Source organism: Panicum hallii, chromosome 6, assembly GCF_002211085.1.
Source record: "Panicum hallii strain FIL2 chromosome 6, PHallii_v3.1, whole genome shotgun sequence".
In the NCBI taxonomy this organism is placed as follows: domain Eukaryota; kingdom Viridiplantae; phylum Streptophyta; class Magnoliopsida; order Poales; family Poaceae; genus Panicum; species Panicum hallii.
Window position 1 is genome coordinate 41579239 of NC_038047.1, and position 15350 is coordinate 41594588.

The following is a 15350-nucleotide window of genomic DNA, read 5'->3' on the forward strand; positions in this document are numbered from 1 at the left end:
GAACGATTGTGCTAATGTTGGATGCATGTGGCCTGAAGTCACATCTTCATTCTCTTCACAAATTACAATGCAGGCCTTGAAACTCATGATTCCAATCATTTTCTGATAGTTTGAGGCTTTTCACATGCAACTTCTTGAGTTCTAATATAACATTCTTCGGAAGATGCACAGATGTTTCTGCAAACTGTATTTTTTTTCTTTGTATTATGATTTTTAAAAAGACAACAAAAAGGGAGCAAGCCCTGCTGATTATAGTATAAAAAACACGCAGCTCTCCTGCGTATTTGAGAAAAAAATTATAATATATCAAAAAATATCTGTATAAAACACAAAACGAAAAGGGAAAAAAGCTATATTACAAAAAAATAAGACTATACAGTTACTGATATCTGGGAGGCAAATCATCTTTGTCCTATGCATAAGCTTGGCAAACTCGTGGCTGAATGGCCTTCCCTCCAGCTATTCTTGGAGCAATGTGATTGAAGATGGGGTCAATTCTGTTACAAAATATCTTTATTTAACAATTAATGCAGCCATAAGGGATTCAAGACCATGGTAACAGCCATGGTTAAGGATATGAATTGATCTTATTGCTGGGTTATGGATCAACTTTATTGCTGCCATAAGAATGAGAAACTGATGTACTAATGCCTAGGAATAACTAGGCTTGTAATCTCCCTATATAAGGGAACCTTGAGATTAATAAGAATTACCAATTTCACTATTCTCTTGGTCTCTTTGTTCCTACACTTATATTTCACAATAAATTCTAACTGTCCGAATAAATGTTGCAGGCCATTAGGATAATCACTTCCATGAAGAAAGGCACCTGTAGATTGCATCTGAAGAAGTGCTGTACTCGGAAGGTATTACGAAATTTTCAAATACTTAAACATGACACTCTGTTCTAGAGTGGCTTAAGTGAATTAAAATCAATAGTTTGAGTATTGACTGCCGAAGCAAAGTAATAGGATATGATGCCATGATCATCTTTGCAAGCTCGCTGATAACATGATTTCTTCCTCCATACTGTACTGCCTACTTCTATAGTTGTCGCCAACTCCGGCATCGCCTCCTTGACACGTTTGGCCATTCAGGTCACCCAGCTGCTCTTCCATCCCTGAAATGTAAATGTCTGAACCTTGCAGTCCTTGAAGCCTCATCTCCACATACCGCATCATCGGCCTGTCTTCTCCCTTCATCCTCAAGCACATTGCTGCTATGGCGGCCACTTGTTTGGGCTCGTCCTCTCCTTCTTCCGTGATCTGCTCATCAAGTATCTCGCTGAGCTTATCTTGATTCAGTAATGTGACAAAGTGTGCCACTAAACTGACACCTTCAGACGACAAGTACATACTTGGCTTCTTTCTCGTCAGCAGTTCAACAAGCATAACGCCGTAGCTGTACACATCACTTTTGTCAGTCAATCGTCGTGTGTGGTAATACTCAGGATCCATATATCCGTGTGTTCCTTGTACACCAGTTGTCACTCCAGATTGATCGATTTCGATGCCTCTTGAGGCACCAAAGTCTGAAACTTTTGCTGTCAGTCGGTCATCTAGTAGTATGTTGGATGTCTTGACGTCCCTGTGCACCACTGATGTCGAAGCGGCTGAGTGAAGATAGGCCAGAGCACAAGCAACTTCAAAGGCAATTCGTAGCCGATCCTTCCATGGTAGTGATTTATGACAGCTTTCAACATGGAGGTGGGCATAAAGAGTTCCATTTGGAATGAACTCATAGACCAGCAATGGCACCTCTGTCTCGAGGCAACATCCGAAAAGCTTCACTACATTTCTGTGGTTGATCTGAGAAAGGATCGCCACTTCGTTTATGAACTCATCAATCTCCTTCTGAATTACAACTATTGACTTCTTAATGGCAACAACATGCTGGTTTGACAATATGCCTTTGTAGACGGTGCCATGCCCTCCGCCACCCAGGATGCGAGCCTCATCAAACATATTGGTTGCTTTCTCAAGCTCTTCCAAGCTGAAGATCATCTTTTCGGCAATGTCTTTATCTACTAGTTGTCGAAGAAGCAGCCCATGGTTTTGCTTGAAGAAATACTCCCTCATTTTCCTAGCTCTACGGATCTTGAGTCTTTTGGTTGCAAAAATTGGTGCAAGAACCAGAAGCAAAAGGAACATACCAATGCCAAACCCCATCGCGAAAACTACTCCTGTGGAAACATATGATCCTCTAATCTCAATCTTGAAAAATCATCATCCTCAGTGGACATCAGAGTTGAAGGTGATTCGATCAAACTTACCAGATCCAACATGTCTTCGAGGCCCCTGGCATCCATCTGACACGTATGGGTTGCCATCGTAGCCGTCGTTGCACCGGCAGACATAGCCGTAGGCGCTGCTCGTGGAGTTGATGCACTCGCTGTTCTTGCTGACACAGCCGAAGTCCGACCGCTTCGCCGCCGCCGCGCACGACGACTTGTTGAGCGTCCAGTCCAGGACGGCCGGGATCACCAGCCCGGCCGCGTTCCCGGAGGAGAGAAGCGACATCTTGACGGCAAACACGTTATCCCTGTCGCGCCACCACTCCTGCTCCACCGTGAGCACGCTCGCGCCGGGCGTCACCCACGGCGGCCGTGCCGTGGCGTTCTGCTCCTGCCAGGAGAACCGGATACGGAAGGACCTGAGACCCGTCGGTATGGGCGACTCGCAGCAGCCAACGCCGTGGCACACGCCACGCCGGAGCTTCTGCTGCAAGTCGGCGGGACAGGACGGCGCGCACGAGCCGAACGTGGCGGTTCCTTGCCGCGACGGCGCCGCCGTCCGCGCGGCGGCCTGGAAGCCGCAGCCGACAAGGACGAAGCTGTTCCGCGCGGCGGAGAGCACGTACGGACGGAGTTTGGCGGGGAAGACCCTGACCCTCACGTCGCTCGCGTTGCCGGCGGCGAAGGGCCAGGCCGTGGCGCGGACGCGCACCGTGCTGTTCCGGACGGAGATCGCCAGCACCTCCGGGCCGTCGCTCTGCAGGAAGAGCCTGGGCGGCTGGTACGCGCGGTCGCAGGTGACCTTGAAGCCCGTCCGGTGGCAGCCGTAACTGGTGCCGAACGGGTAAGGCACGTCGACATGGCCGCACTTGCTCTCGCAGCCGGCCAAGGCGATGTTCGCCGCCGCCGCCGCCGTCGCGAGCTGCACCAGCAGCAACGGCACGACGAGGCTGCGCATTGCACCTAGCAGATGGCTGTGTTCCTCTGAGATAGCAGATGGCGCGGCGTGCGGTAGCTGATAAACAGTGGAGTGGGTGCGCAGGACCGTGGCCTGCCGGGTCAGGACCGTTGGCCAATTATTCAAAGTCAACCGTGCCTCCGCGACTAACAAAAAAATTACAAAGCTAATGATAAGATTAACTAGTATATCTGCATCTGCATGTGTAAACATGAAAGATCTTTACATTTATGCACACCTACGTCGACAGAAAACTTCTGAAATTTCAGTGAAATTTCTGACGTAAGTATCGTGCTTGAAGAATTCTGTCGTCCTTAACCTTCTTGGCTATGAGTTGGAGTTCAGATTCACCTGGCTATTGCTAGAGATGCTTTTACTATTTTATAGAATCAGCTATGACGTCCTGCTTCATTGACAGTTTATTTGGAGGAAGTCCAGGCTGTCTTAGCCTGTTGTTTCAGTTTAAGCTCCTTTTCTAACCAGGAGTATATTGAAAGGCAAAACTCCGGCCATTTTGCTTAAAAATATAAGAAGTACAGAAATGTGTTCTGTTATAGGCTCCAATTCAAATGCCACGAAAAGTATCTAGATATAGCGTTTACCTTGATGCATAGTAAAAGCTCCGCATCTAAATTTGACAAGACGATCTACAATTTAGAATGGAGTAGCATTTTCATGTCAAGATCCCCCGGATGGCTCGCTCGGCCTTGAGGGGACGCCGGTTGCCACAGCTCTCCAGAAGCCTGGCAAGTTCTGCAGCCAGACAGCGAGAATGGACGAGCAAGTCAAGAAAGAAAAAGAATTTAGCAGACTAGTCATCTACTGTACTTCTAGTGGAACATTCAGAAAAAAAAAAGAAACTGAAGATTTTTTTTTCTCTTTACAAGGATATATTGATCAGAGAAAGCTGTTGGTGTGCAACGCCATCTTATGGCACGGACACAAGGCCTGGAAAAACTACCGTGGCGCGCCGAAGCCTGGAGAATCTTAGCCGCCGCACTGCCGCTTGCCAATTCAAAGTCGACCAGCGGTTCTCTGCTTGTCTAGAGAGGTTACCAGGTGAGAACTCTGAAAGTACTATAGAATTGAAGGATCTTCCCGTTAAGCATGGTTGCGTATACAGCTCCCACTAAATGACTAAAATAATGCTCCTAAATGGATTGGTACGCAACCATACATCGGGAGAAAAAAAAAAGCAAAATTTTAGTCAGATTTTTTGACTTTAAGATCGTGCATTTGTGCTTGAAGAACTAGTCTACCATGCCTCCCTTATCAATCAATTACAAAGATTTCTTTTTTTTTGAAACGGAATCTACAAAGATTTCTGAGTTAGCTATCAGTTGAGTTTAGGTTGTACAGCCCTACGGCCCGAAAACTAGCATGGGTGGCGGCGGCCCGGCAATGGGAGGCGACGAAGCGATGGTCAAAGGAGGGCGCTGCCATTCGCTTGGTTTGCTGTCTGTCTGAATATTTGTTTGGGTCTACAGAAGCTCTGACTACGACATCTGGTCCGTCGTTCAGAACGTGATTGGAAGCACAAGAACGTTTATGTTGGAATTCAGATGCATGAATGAGTACACACTGTTGCAAGCTTGCTTGTCTTCGTGACGAATTGATGACAGGGTTAAGAATCTGCTTTCTGAATTTTGGCGTTCTTGTTCCGTGTGTTAGTGCCTATGGTCGTGCTTCTTTTGAAATGTTGCTCAGAGTTTGTTCGGTAGACTATGCTCTGCAGACTGCAGGGGAGTCACACCTCCAGTCTTCACAAGCATTATCGCCGGAATTTTGTATTGGTGCCCTAAGTATTAACACATTTTATATTTACTATACTATTTTTGTTAACTGAGCTAACTGCTAAAGGGGATGGCCAATTATATCAACATATGCCTATGAAGCAACAAGAAACCATGAATTGGAGCTGAGAGTTTCGTTCAACAATTTTTGGAAACGTAAATTTGAAACATCCCATTGGGGTTAGATTTAGGGGCGTCAATTCATAAAAAAAGAAATTCTTATTCCTGAGGCCTAATATGCTCGTTGCTGCTGTCTTTTTCTTTTTGGAAAAAATAGCAGGAGCGCTGCCATATCATTTTGTTGCTACAATCTTGCTAGATACGAACACGGCAGCATTAATCATCGCAGTGTATGGAAAAGTTAGACATGGACTACAGCTTTCCAAGCAGTTGAAAATAGCAAGATTATTGCTCTTTTTCTTTGACCAATGCAGCTTACAAGTCGAATTATTTACTTTCCAAGTTCTGAAACTGCCATATTTTCTCACCACAAATAGAAAAATTCTAATATTTGTAGAATGGTGCAAGTGGGATAAAAGCCAGACGTCTATTGGCTGGGTGAGTACTAGTCTGCATATAGGCAACCGACTATAAAAACAGTATACTAGAGATGACTTTGCTGTTGGATGGGAATGTAGCATGACGATCAGCGCTCCAAGCTCGCAGAAAATAAGATCTCTTCCTCGATGCTGTACTGTCTGCTGCAATAGCTGTCGCTGGCATTGGCAGTTCCTCCTTGAAATGTTAGGACGTTCAGTTCATTCACCTGATGATCCTCTTCCATCACTGAAATGTTAATCTCTGAACCCTGCAGTCGTTGAAGTCTCATCTCCACGTTCCGCATAGTCGGCCTGTCTTCTCCCTTCATCCTCAAGCACATTGCTGCTATTTCTGCCAATTGTTTGCCCTCCTCTTCCCCTTCTTCGGTGACCTGCTCATCTAGTATCTCATTGAGCTGACCCTGATTCAGTGACGCGACAAAGTGTGCCACAAGACCGACACCTTCAGGCGAAATGTACACAACTGGCTTCTTTCTTGTTAGAAGTTCAACGAGCATGACACCGTAGCTGTAGACATCGCTTTTGTCAGTCAATCGCCTCGTGTAGTAGTACTCGGGATCCATATAGCCGAATGTTCCTTGTATGCCAGTTGTCACTCCTGATTGATCGATTGCGATGCCTCTCGATGCACCGAAGTCTGACACTTTCGCTGTCAATCGATCATCAAGTAGTATGTTGGATGTCTTGATGTCCCTGTGCACAACTGATGTCGAAGCAGCTGCGTGAAGATAGGCCAGAGAACTAGCAACTTCAATGGCGATGCGAAGCCGATCTCTCCATGTCAGTAGTTTTTGAGGGTTGTCAACATGAAGGTGGGCATAAAGTGTCCCGTTTGGAATGAACTCATAGATCAACAACGGAACTTCTGTCTCAAGGCAACATCCGAAAAGCTTCACTACATTTCTGTGGTTTATTTGGGAAAGGATGGCAACTTCATTTATGAATTCATCGATCTCCTTTTGAATTACTATCTTTGACACTTTGATGGCAACAACGCGCTGATTTGACAGTATGCCTTTGTAGACTGTGCCGTGCCCTCCACCGCCCAGGATGCGAGTCTCATCAAACCTGTTTGTTGCTTTCTCAAGCTCTTCCAAGCTATAGATCATCATTTCGGCAATGTCCTTATCTACTAGTTGCCGAAGCAACAGCCTGCGGTTTCGCTTGGAGAATTTCTCCCTCATTTTCCTGGCTTTATGAATCCTGAGTCTTTTTGTTGCAAAGATGGTAGCAAGAACCAGAAGCAAAACGAACATACCAATGCCAATCCCCACAGCAAGAAATACTCCTGGGGAAACATTTGACCATCAAATCAGAATCTTGAAATTGTGATCGTGAAAAGGAATTGAGAAGGCGATTGGATCAAACTTACCAGCTGCAATGTGCATTCGAGAGCCTTGGCACCCATCTGGCACGTAAGGGTTGCCATTGTAGCCGTCGTTGCACCGGCACACGTAGCCGTAGGCGCTGCTCGTGGAGTTGAGGCACTCGCTGTTCTTGCTGACGCAGCCATAGTCGGACCCCTTCGCCGCCGCCGCGCACGACGACTCGTTGAGCGTCCAGTCCAGGACGGCCGGGATCACGAAGCTGGTGGCGTTGCCGGAGTTGAGAAGCGTCAGCTTGACCGGGACCACGTTCTCCCTGTCGCGCCACCACTCCTGCTCCACCACGAGCACGCTGGCGCCGGGCGCCACCCACGCCGGCCGGGCCGTGGCGTTCTGCTCCAGCCAGGAAAACCGGACGTCGAAGGACGTGGCGAGGCCCGTCGGGATGGGCGCCTCGCAGCAGCCGACCCCGTCGCAGGGCCCGTGCCGGAGCTTCCGCTTCTTGGCTCCCGGACAGGACGGCGCGCACGAGCCGAACGCGGCGGCGTCCTCCCCTCGCCGCGCGGCGGCCTGGAAGCCGCAGCCGACGAGGACGAGGCTGTTCCGCGCGGCGGAGAGCACGTACCGGCGGAGGGTGGCCGGGAGCACGTCTACCTTCGCGGTCCTCGTGGCGCCGGCGGCGAAGGACCAGACCGCGCCGCGGACGCGCACCGTGCTGTTCCGGAGGGACACCTCCAGCACCTCCGGGCCGCCGCCGCCGCGGCCCCCCAGGAAGAGCTTCGGCGGCTGGTGCGCGCTGTCGCAGGTGACCTTGAAGCCCGCCCGGTGGCAGCCGTCGCTGGTGCCGAACGGGTACGGCACGTCCACGCCGCCGCACTTACTCTCGCAACCGGCCAAGGCGACGCCCGCCGCAGCCGACGACGACGTGGTGGCGGCCATCGCGAGCTGCGTCAGCAGCAGCAGCGGCACGGCGAGGCTACGCATTTGCATCTCACGCGTAGTAGACGACTGTTCCTCCGTTCGTTTGAATTTGCATGCGTGCAGTGCCATGTTATGGCGCGAGCACGAGGTGTGTTATGCACTTAAGCAGGGGTATGGTAGATTAGCAGGACGGGGAGGTATCACCATGTCCTGGCGAGTCAGGAGAAACTTTTGCTTATTCAAAGTCCACCAGCAGTTGGTAATTTTTTGCCTTGAGAAGATAGCAGTAGCAGGTGATACCGTAATTTCCGTGAGAAGAAACGTAAACTACAAGACTTACAGAGCTGATGAACTGAAGGTCAAATACGTGCCTGCATAGACATGAACGATCTTTTCGTACGGGCAACTTCCATTTGAATAACAAACAGACTAGGTGTCCATACGGTGACATAAAATTTTTGGAATTTTCCATCCAACCTCTGACATTGGAAGGTGTTTGCTGAACGTCAGTATAGGAGGGAGCAGTACCACAGCACGAGAAAGAGGCCCAAGACTACCAGCAAGCAACTCCGGTGCCTTCTCGCCAGTCGCCACCTTCAACCAATGAGTTGCAAGTCGAGGAAGCATTTCCTCCGGTGCCTCATCAGTCGTCATCCACCTTTGCCCAAAAGTGGCCAGCAGCCGCTCCGATCCAGAACATTCGCAAGACGTCAGGAAACAGCAGCTATGGCGCCTCCTGCACCTTCATCACTTAAGAGAGTCCTGTCCAAAGTCCAGCAGTTGGTACTTCTTTTTGCATCGAGAGTTTAGCAGTTGAGACCGTAGCTCCGTCAGATACTAAATTACAGACTTACAGTGCTGATGATCTGCTGCAGGTCAGCACGAGATGCTTAATTTACAATCTCATGAAACAACTTCCACTTAAACAACAAATCAACTAGGTACGCATCCGGCGACATAAGATTTTTGGAATTCGGTTCCAATTTCCAAACCCTGACATTGGCTGGTGCTTGAATATGTCGCTCAACCATTACTGATGATGTGGTATTGTAGTTGTAGATCGTATGGGATGCTATAATTTTTATATAAATATCAACTTCATTCGTGATCATATGAAAGAATTACAAACTTTTTAAGATCATCTGTGGATGGATTCAATGTCACCCTTTCGATGGATGAAAATTAGATATTTTTGCACCACGATTTGGTGAAAATTGGTATTTTTTATCGCTTCATTGTGCAAATATAATTTTGCACTTCGAAATGGAGAAATTTAGTTTTTCTGATTTTCTAAAATTTTGTAATGCAACGGTGAAAATTTATTTCTGTCTATTGAAATGTTCACAGAGATACATTTTTGTATTTTTTTTGTATCAAGATTTATTCTTATAATTACTACATCAAGCAATATTATAAATAATAATAATAATAATCTGGTTTTGACTGTAGAATACCGGAAGAAGGGAAATTCCCATGGATATCCCTAAGAAATGCACAGATGGGCATAGAACATTGCATCATTGTACAAACTTCATGACAGGTAATATATACATAGAGGAAAAAAGTTAGGAGATGCAAAACTTAAGACATAATGATCTTTTGCTCCTCCTTCAATGTGTATAATACATATAAAACCACGATTTCATAGTGTCCTAGGATCAATATCAGACATAAGGGTGCCCCATTGGAAAAACCATGTTTGTTCACATTTGGAAGAAAATTGTCTTCCAGGATGCCATAAGTGAGTTAAGTATGTAGGTCAGGTACCGCACAAGCAAAAAACTGAAGAACCATAAAACAAAGATACAATAGATAAATTTGATATTGGATCTGGACGTGCTGCCAATATCATCGCTCCAGGCTCGCTGACAGCAGGATCTCCTCCTCCATGCTATATTGCCTACTGCAATAGTTGTAACTGGCTTCACCATTGCCTCCTAGGTATGTGAGGTGTTCCTCCACTCCAGAAATATCAATATCTGAACATTGAAGTCTCATCTCCACATTCCGCGTTGTCGGCCTGTTCTGTCCATTCAACCTTAAGCACTTTGCTGCAATTGCAGCCACTTGTTTGGCCTCATGTTCTCCTTCTTCGGCAACCTGCTCATCTAGTATCTCATTGAGCTTATCTTGATTTAGAAGCATGATGAAGTGTGCCACTAGATTGACACCTTCAGGTGACATGTACACACTTGGCTTCTTTCTTGTTAGTAGTTCCACAAGGATGATGCCATAGCTGTAGACATCACTTTTCTCCGTGAGACGTCCTGTATAGAAATATTCAGGATCCAAATATCCATGTGTTCCTTTTATACCAGTTGTCACTACTGATTGGTCTACAGAGATGCCTCTGGGGGCACCAAAGTCTGAAATTTTTGCTATCACTCGATCAAGTAATATGTTAGTTGTCTTGATGTCCCTGTGTACCACAGAAGTGGTAGCAGCTGAATGAAGATAGGCCAGAGAACTAGCAACTTCAAAGGCAATCCGCAGTCAATTTTTCCATTGCAGTGGTTTTTGAGGGTCATCAACATGAAGGTGTGCGTAAAGTGTTCCATTTGAAATAAATTCATAGACCAGTAACGGAACTTCTGTCTCAAGACAACATCCAAACAACTTCACTATGTTTCTGTGGTTGATTTGAGACAGGATGGCGACTTCATTTATGAACTCATCAATCTCTTTTTGGACTACTACTCTTGATTTCTTAATGGCAACAACATGCTGATTTGACAACATGCCTTTGTAGACAGTACCATGCTCTCCATCACCCAGGACTCGGGCTTCATCAAATTTATTCGTTGCCTTCCTGAGCTCTTCCAAACCGAAAATCATCTTTTCAGCAATATCTTTATCTACTAGTTGTCTGAGCAACAACCCACGGTTTTGCTTGAAGAAATACTCTCTCATTTTCTTTTCTTTACGAATACTAAGTATTCTGTTAGCAAAGATGGCAGCAAGACCCAGAAGCAGAAGGAACAAACCAATGTCAATTCCAATTGCAAGAAATACTCTTGCAGAAACATATGGTCCCCTCAATTCAAAATCTTGAATTTTGTAATTGTGTAATGGACCAGGAAGGTAATTGCATCCAATTATCCAACTTACCAGCTGTAACATGCTTTCGAAGAGAGCCCTGGCACCCATCCGGCACGTAAGGATTGCCGTCGTAGCCATCGTTGCACTGGCAGACGTAGCCGTAGGCGCTGCTTGTGGAGTTGATGCACTCGCTGTTTTTGCTGACGCAGCCAAACTCAGGACGCGTCTGGGCCGCCGTGCATGACGACTGGCCTACCTGCCCGATCAGTGCCTCAAGGAGAGAAGCCATACCTTGAACGCAGACGTGTTCGTGTCGCGCCACCACTCCTGCTCCACCACGAGCACGCTCACATTGGGCGTCATCCATGGCGGCCGGGCCGTGGCGTTCATGTCCAGCCACAAGAACTGGATATTGAAGGACGTTAGACCTGTCGGGATGGCCGCCTCGCAGCAGCCAACGCCAGCGCACCTGCCAGCAGGCTGGACCTTCTGCTGATCTTGTACGGTACAGTTCGATGTGCACCAAGGGAACATGGCGGCTCCTTGCTGCAACGACATCGTCGTCCGTGCGGTGGCCTGGAACCCGCAGCCAACGATGACAAGGCTGTTCCGATTGGCAGAGAGAACGTAGGGCTCGAGGTTTTCAGGGACGACATTGAACACCTCGTCGCTCGTGTTGCCGACGGCGAAAGACCAGACCGTTGCGCGGACACGCACCGTTCTGTTCTGGACGGAGATCTCCAGCACCTCCAAGCCCACACTGTCGCCACCAAGGAAGAGCTTGGGAGGGCTGGACGTGCGGTCGCAGGTGACCTTGAAGCCTCTCCGGTGGCAGCCGTAGCTGGTGCCAAACGGGTAGGGAACATCCACTTCACCGCACTTTCTCTCGCAGCCATCCAAGGTGATATTTTCCGCCAATGGCGTGGCAGCAGCAGCCGCGAGCTGCATCAACAGCATCGGCAAGACGAGGCTACGCATGGCATGTATGAAACTGTTCTGGAAATGGTAAGGTAGTTAGCAACTGTGCAATGGCAAGAGGAGTGTGTAAAGGCCAGCGTGCTAATCTGTTACGAGCTACTGTGTATATATAGTAGTCTAATACTCCCCACATTTCAAAACATAGGATGTATTAGGATTTGAAATGTCAAAGTTATAAATTTAACCATAAATGAATCAAATTATGCGCATATTTAATGTACAAAAGATGCATCTACAGATTCGTTTTACATATCTCTCAATAAAATTCAATTTCATAGCAATTGATAACATATCATAGCTCACAAGAGAAATTGAGATCGATTTATACTTTGAAATACTTTGTTATATTTTAATATGCTACAAAACGGAACGAGTAGTAGGTAGTTTTGTTCATTGGAAATGGCAAGTGTGCAATGCCATCAATCAGTGGCTGGCATTTTTTTTATGGGGCTATGGAGCTTCCGGCATACTAGGAAAGGAATCGGGACTGGGTCCGAACCTGGGTGGCATCAGGCAAAGCGACCTACTCTACCAAATGAGCTAGACTCGTTCAATATAGCGCAGGCAGGTAGAAACTGGGCGGGAGGTTATAGCAGTAAAGACCGTGTTTAACATACATTACAGATGATGGCACAAGCGTCTCAATCAGCTTGAAATACTTAATTGCTATCAGCATACCCGTAATGCCAGTGCAGAAAACGGACCTATGCTTATGGGAATATTTAGTGATTCCAGCATGAGTTTATTGTTAGAGATCCACTTGAAGATAATTAGTATAATTAAACTTAGTAATAAATAAGCAATTCTTAAAACTCACCGTCAGTATAGGTTTTCCTGATGATGTATATCATGGAGTGGGTCTTCTTGAAGCTTTCAAGTGCTATCTTCATCAGTCTTGCTGAGTTGCTGCAGTGTAGTTCGCTTTTGTCCTTCAGTTAGTACGCATTGGCATTGGTCTTCCTCGTCCAGATTTTATAGTCTTTAGTCCATCACCACTGGGACCAAATGTGGAAGACAGAGTCATATCACTATGGATCTTGAAGATGAATGGCGCCGTTGTAAAAAAACAATTCCACGAGAAGAATTCCAAAAGTGAGAGTGCCTGTTTCGACAGTCAGCTGACCTGTATAGTACAAAAGATCTGCATAACATAATTCCTTGAATACTACTAGCTATCACTTTTGTCTGATCATCTGGGGAGCGCCTGGAAGATCCTAAGCCTGATGCTGCTAATATTTAGCACTCTGAACATTAGCCGAAATGGAAGAACATCCAGCTCGAATGAACTAACCAATGGCACTGATGCTGCTATTGACAATAAAGTGATTGTAGGAGTTGTAGTTGTAATGTACAGTTTTTGGACCCGGTTTACCTATAAACTGGTTCAATTCTCTTCTTCTTATTAATATACGCCGAACAATAAAGTGATTGTTCATACAACATCGATATGGCTATCTTCTCACCAGAAAGCTTCCAACGAGAATCATGATATTGACCAGCAGCATGACAGTCTCTATCGCCATCTTCCTTTTTGAACGAATAAGATCGTTTGGTAGAAAACAGAAGCATTCTTGTACCAGAGCCTGCTAACTGTACATACTTTTTGATAAAAGTTTGCAATGCAATGCAAACTTTTATCAAACAAACACAGTGACCATTGAAGAGGTAAATATTAGGATCAGACCACATTAAAATATCCCAAGCCAGCTCATCAAACAACGAATCAGTTTTCAAAGACTGATTAAAGTGGCTTCCCACATTTGAATGTTTCCTTGCAGACTTCGATGCAACTTGAAGATAATACAGTAACTTCAGAAGACCGCAGACTAACTATCTCACAAAGCATCTGACTATCCCATACATTACTGCGGAGTGTAAACACCGGGGCCTGATAATGGGAGGTATTTGCAGCTGAATTTCATATTGTTGTCTAAAACAAAACTGAATTTCCCATTGTGGCACATTGAATCCAATAGCTCACCAATCAGGCCTGTATAGAAGGTTCACAAGGCCTGTCCTCAATGTCGACGATACCTTTCACAAATGCAGCACTCCAAGCCATCTCCAAGAAAGCTGATTATCTGCATCCTAGTTGAAGCATAGCAAACCAATTCAACCTCTTTGAATCCCTGACAGCAAGGACAATACAGCACTGCAGCCTGTGAGCAACACGCCAGCACAATTTCCTTGTACCTACGATCCTACACCATCTCCTCATCAGCATCCAAGACAGCCACCCGTATGCATTCCTGAATCAGCTACGCCCCGTAGCACCAGGCAGACTGTAAACAAGACGGCCCTCTCGGTGACTACTACTCCAATGTTCTCGTGCCGAATGGCAGCCTGCATGGTGCACCGAGGTTGCAGAAGAATAGGTCAGACCTTACATGGCCCATGGGGACACCACCACTTCGTAGACATTTCGTCGAGCAGCTTGCGGCCCACCCGTTCTGGAACAGTGGCGTGTACAACTCAGAACGTAGGTGCGAAAGCTAGGCTCGTTTCCCTGCATCTCCTTGCCGGATCACCACGATGGCAGCGCACGCGGCGGCGGCGGCGGCGGCGGCGACCACGCCCTCGGCTCATAGGAGCATGGGCATGACGTGTTAGAGCTTAGTGATCGACTAAGTGCTAGATGGCTCGGTGATTAGCCAAACAAGATAGTATTTGGGACTTACCGAGAGTGAAACAGAGAGAGGGAGAGAGAGATTGCAATGTGTCGTACCTCCGGTCGACGAACCGGATTCGTTGTTGTTTGCCATAGCGAAGAAGAAACCCAGCCGGAGTCAAGGACGAGGAAGCGCTTGCGGCGGTGATGCAGTGCGAAGACGGCGGCGCTTCCCGTCGCTTCAACGCCACCACTAGATCGGATTAGGCTAGGGTTTTTTTGGTGGGGTTACAGGCAACACGGTAAACCTCATGACGTGTGCCCCGGCCCCCACCTCTTGCTTTTATTTGGCGCTGCGCGACGGGGACCCACATGCCATTGACTTGGCTGTGCGGCCCCGATCAGGGTGCGTAACGGACTCCGGATCGGTCGTTGGACTGATCCGGGGTCGAGATCAAACTAACATTCTCCCCTTTGATCTCTACTCACTTACTCACCTCTTACGTCCGATTTCATTCAGATTAGTGCATTGAGCATGCCTCGTCTCAACAGTTAATACTGTTGGATTAACAGCCACAACACACTCTTCTATTTGAAATAGAACCTTGCTTTTGGGCCCTTACTGTCCAGGAATCATAGGCTTTCCCGTAAACCCATGCCGGCTAAGTGTTCTCTGAACACATTGGGTGGTAAGCCTTTTGTGAGCGGATCCGCTAACATCTTCTTTGTGCTCAAATACTCAAGACTAATTGTATGATCCTGGATTTGCTCTTTAACAACATAAAACTTTATGTCAATATGTTTGGCAGCTCCACTTGACTTGTTGTTGTGAGCGTAAAATACTGCAGGCTCATTGTCGCAGTACATCTTTAGTGTTTTTTCTATGCTGTCAACCACTCTTAATCCGGGTATAAATTTTTTTAGCCATTTAACCT

General features: G+C 46.8%; 3 protein-coding genes and 1 pseudogene across 4 annotated transcripts; all 4 read right to left on the reverse strand.

The window, feature by feature from the left end:
- Nucleotides 1–869: 869 nt before the first annotated feature.
- LOC112898329 (wall-associated receptor kinase 3-like) lies at nucleotides 870–3704 on the reverse strand. Its single transcript, XM_025966670.1, has 3 exons — nucleotides 3672–3704; nucleotides 2273–3284; nucleotides 870–2182 (listed from the first exon to the last, which is right to left on the reverse strand). The coding sequence occupies exons 1-3, from the start codon at nucleotides 3702–3704 to the stop codon at nucleotides 987–989; spliced, it is 2241 nt and encodes a 746-aa protein (XP_025822455.1). The 3' UTR covers nucleotides 870–986.
- Nucleotides 3705–5630: 1926 nt separating this feature from the next.
- On the reverse strand, nucleotides 5631–7859 carry LOC112898330 (putative wall-associated receptor kinase-like 16). The gene is made up of 3 exons (XM_025966671.1): nucleotides 7413–7859; nucleotides 6917–7361; nucleotides 5631–6832 (listed from the first exon to the last, which is right to left on the reverse strand). The coding sequence occupies exons 1-3, from the start codon at nucleotides 7857–7859 to the stop codon at nucleotides 5631–5633; spliced, it is 2094 nt and encodes a 697-aa protein (XP_025822456.1).
- A 1616-nt stretch (nucleotides 7860–9475) lies between these two features.
- On the reverse strand, nucleotides 9476–11024 carry LOC112896778 (annotated as a pseudogene).
- Nucleotides 11025–11061: 37 nt separating this feature from the next.
- On the reverse strand, nucleotides 11062–14404 carry LOC112896779 (wall-associated receptor kinase-like 6). 2 transcript variants are annotated; one of them, XM_025964912.1, is made up of 2 exons: nucleotides 12625–14404; nucleotides 11062–11820 (listed from the first exon to the last, which is right to left on the reverse strand). In XM_025964912.1, exon 2 carries the CDS (start codon nucleotides 11805–11807, stop codon nucleotides 11094–11096), a length of 714 nt encoding a protein of 237 aa, XP_025820697.1. In that variant the 5' UTR covers nucleotides 11808–11820; nucleotides 12625–14404; the 3' UTR covers nucleotides 11062–11093. The 2 variants fall into 2 exon arrangements, with proteins under 2 accessions (XP_025820697.1, XP_025820695.1); XM_025964910.1 differs by having other exon boundaries at nucleotides 11062–11825.
- Between the last annotated feature and the right edge of the window lie 946 nt (nucleotides 14405–15350).

Coding starts and splice junctions, on each gene's coding strand:
- LOC112898329 (XM_025966670.1), bottom strand. CDS start 3,704: ATGGCCGGAGTTTTGCCTTTCAATATACTCCTG. Junction 3,285..3,671: donor TGCCTTTCAATATACTCCTG/GTTAGAAAAGGA, acceptor CTGACCCGGCAG/GCCACGGTCCTGCGCACCCA. Junction 2,183..2,272: donor TCGAAGACATGTTGGATCTG/GTAAGTTTGATC, acceptor ATGTTTCCACAG/GAGTAGTTTTCGCGATGGGG.
- LOC112898330 (XM_025966671.1), bottom strand. CDS start 7,859: ATGCAAATGCGTAGCCTCGCCGTGCCGCTGCTGCTGCTGACGCAGCTC. Junction 7,362..7,412: donor CGCGGCGAGGGGAGGACGCC/GCCGCGTTCGGC, acceptor AAGAAGCGGAAG/CTCCGGCACGGGCCCTGCGA. Junction 6,833..6,916: donor TCGAATGCACATTGCAGCTG/GTAAGTTTGATC, acceptor ATGTTTCCCCAG/GAGTATTTCTTGCTGTGGGG.
- LOC112896779 (XM_025964912.1), bottom strand. CDS start 11,807: ATGCGTAGCCTCGTCTTGCCGATGCTGTTGATGCAGCTCGCGGCTGCT.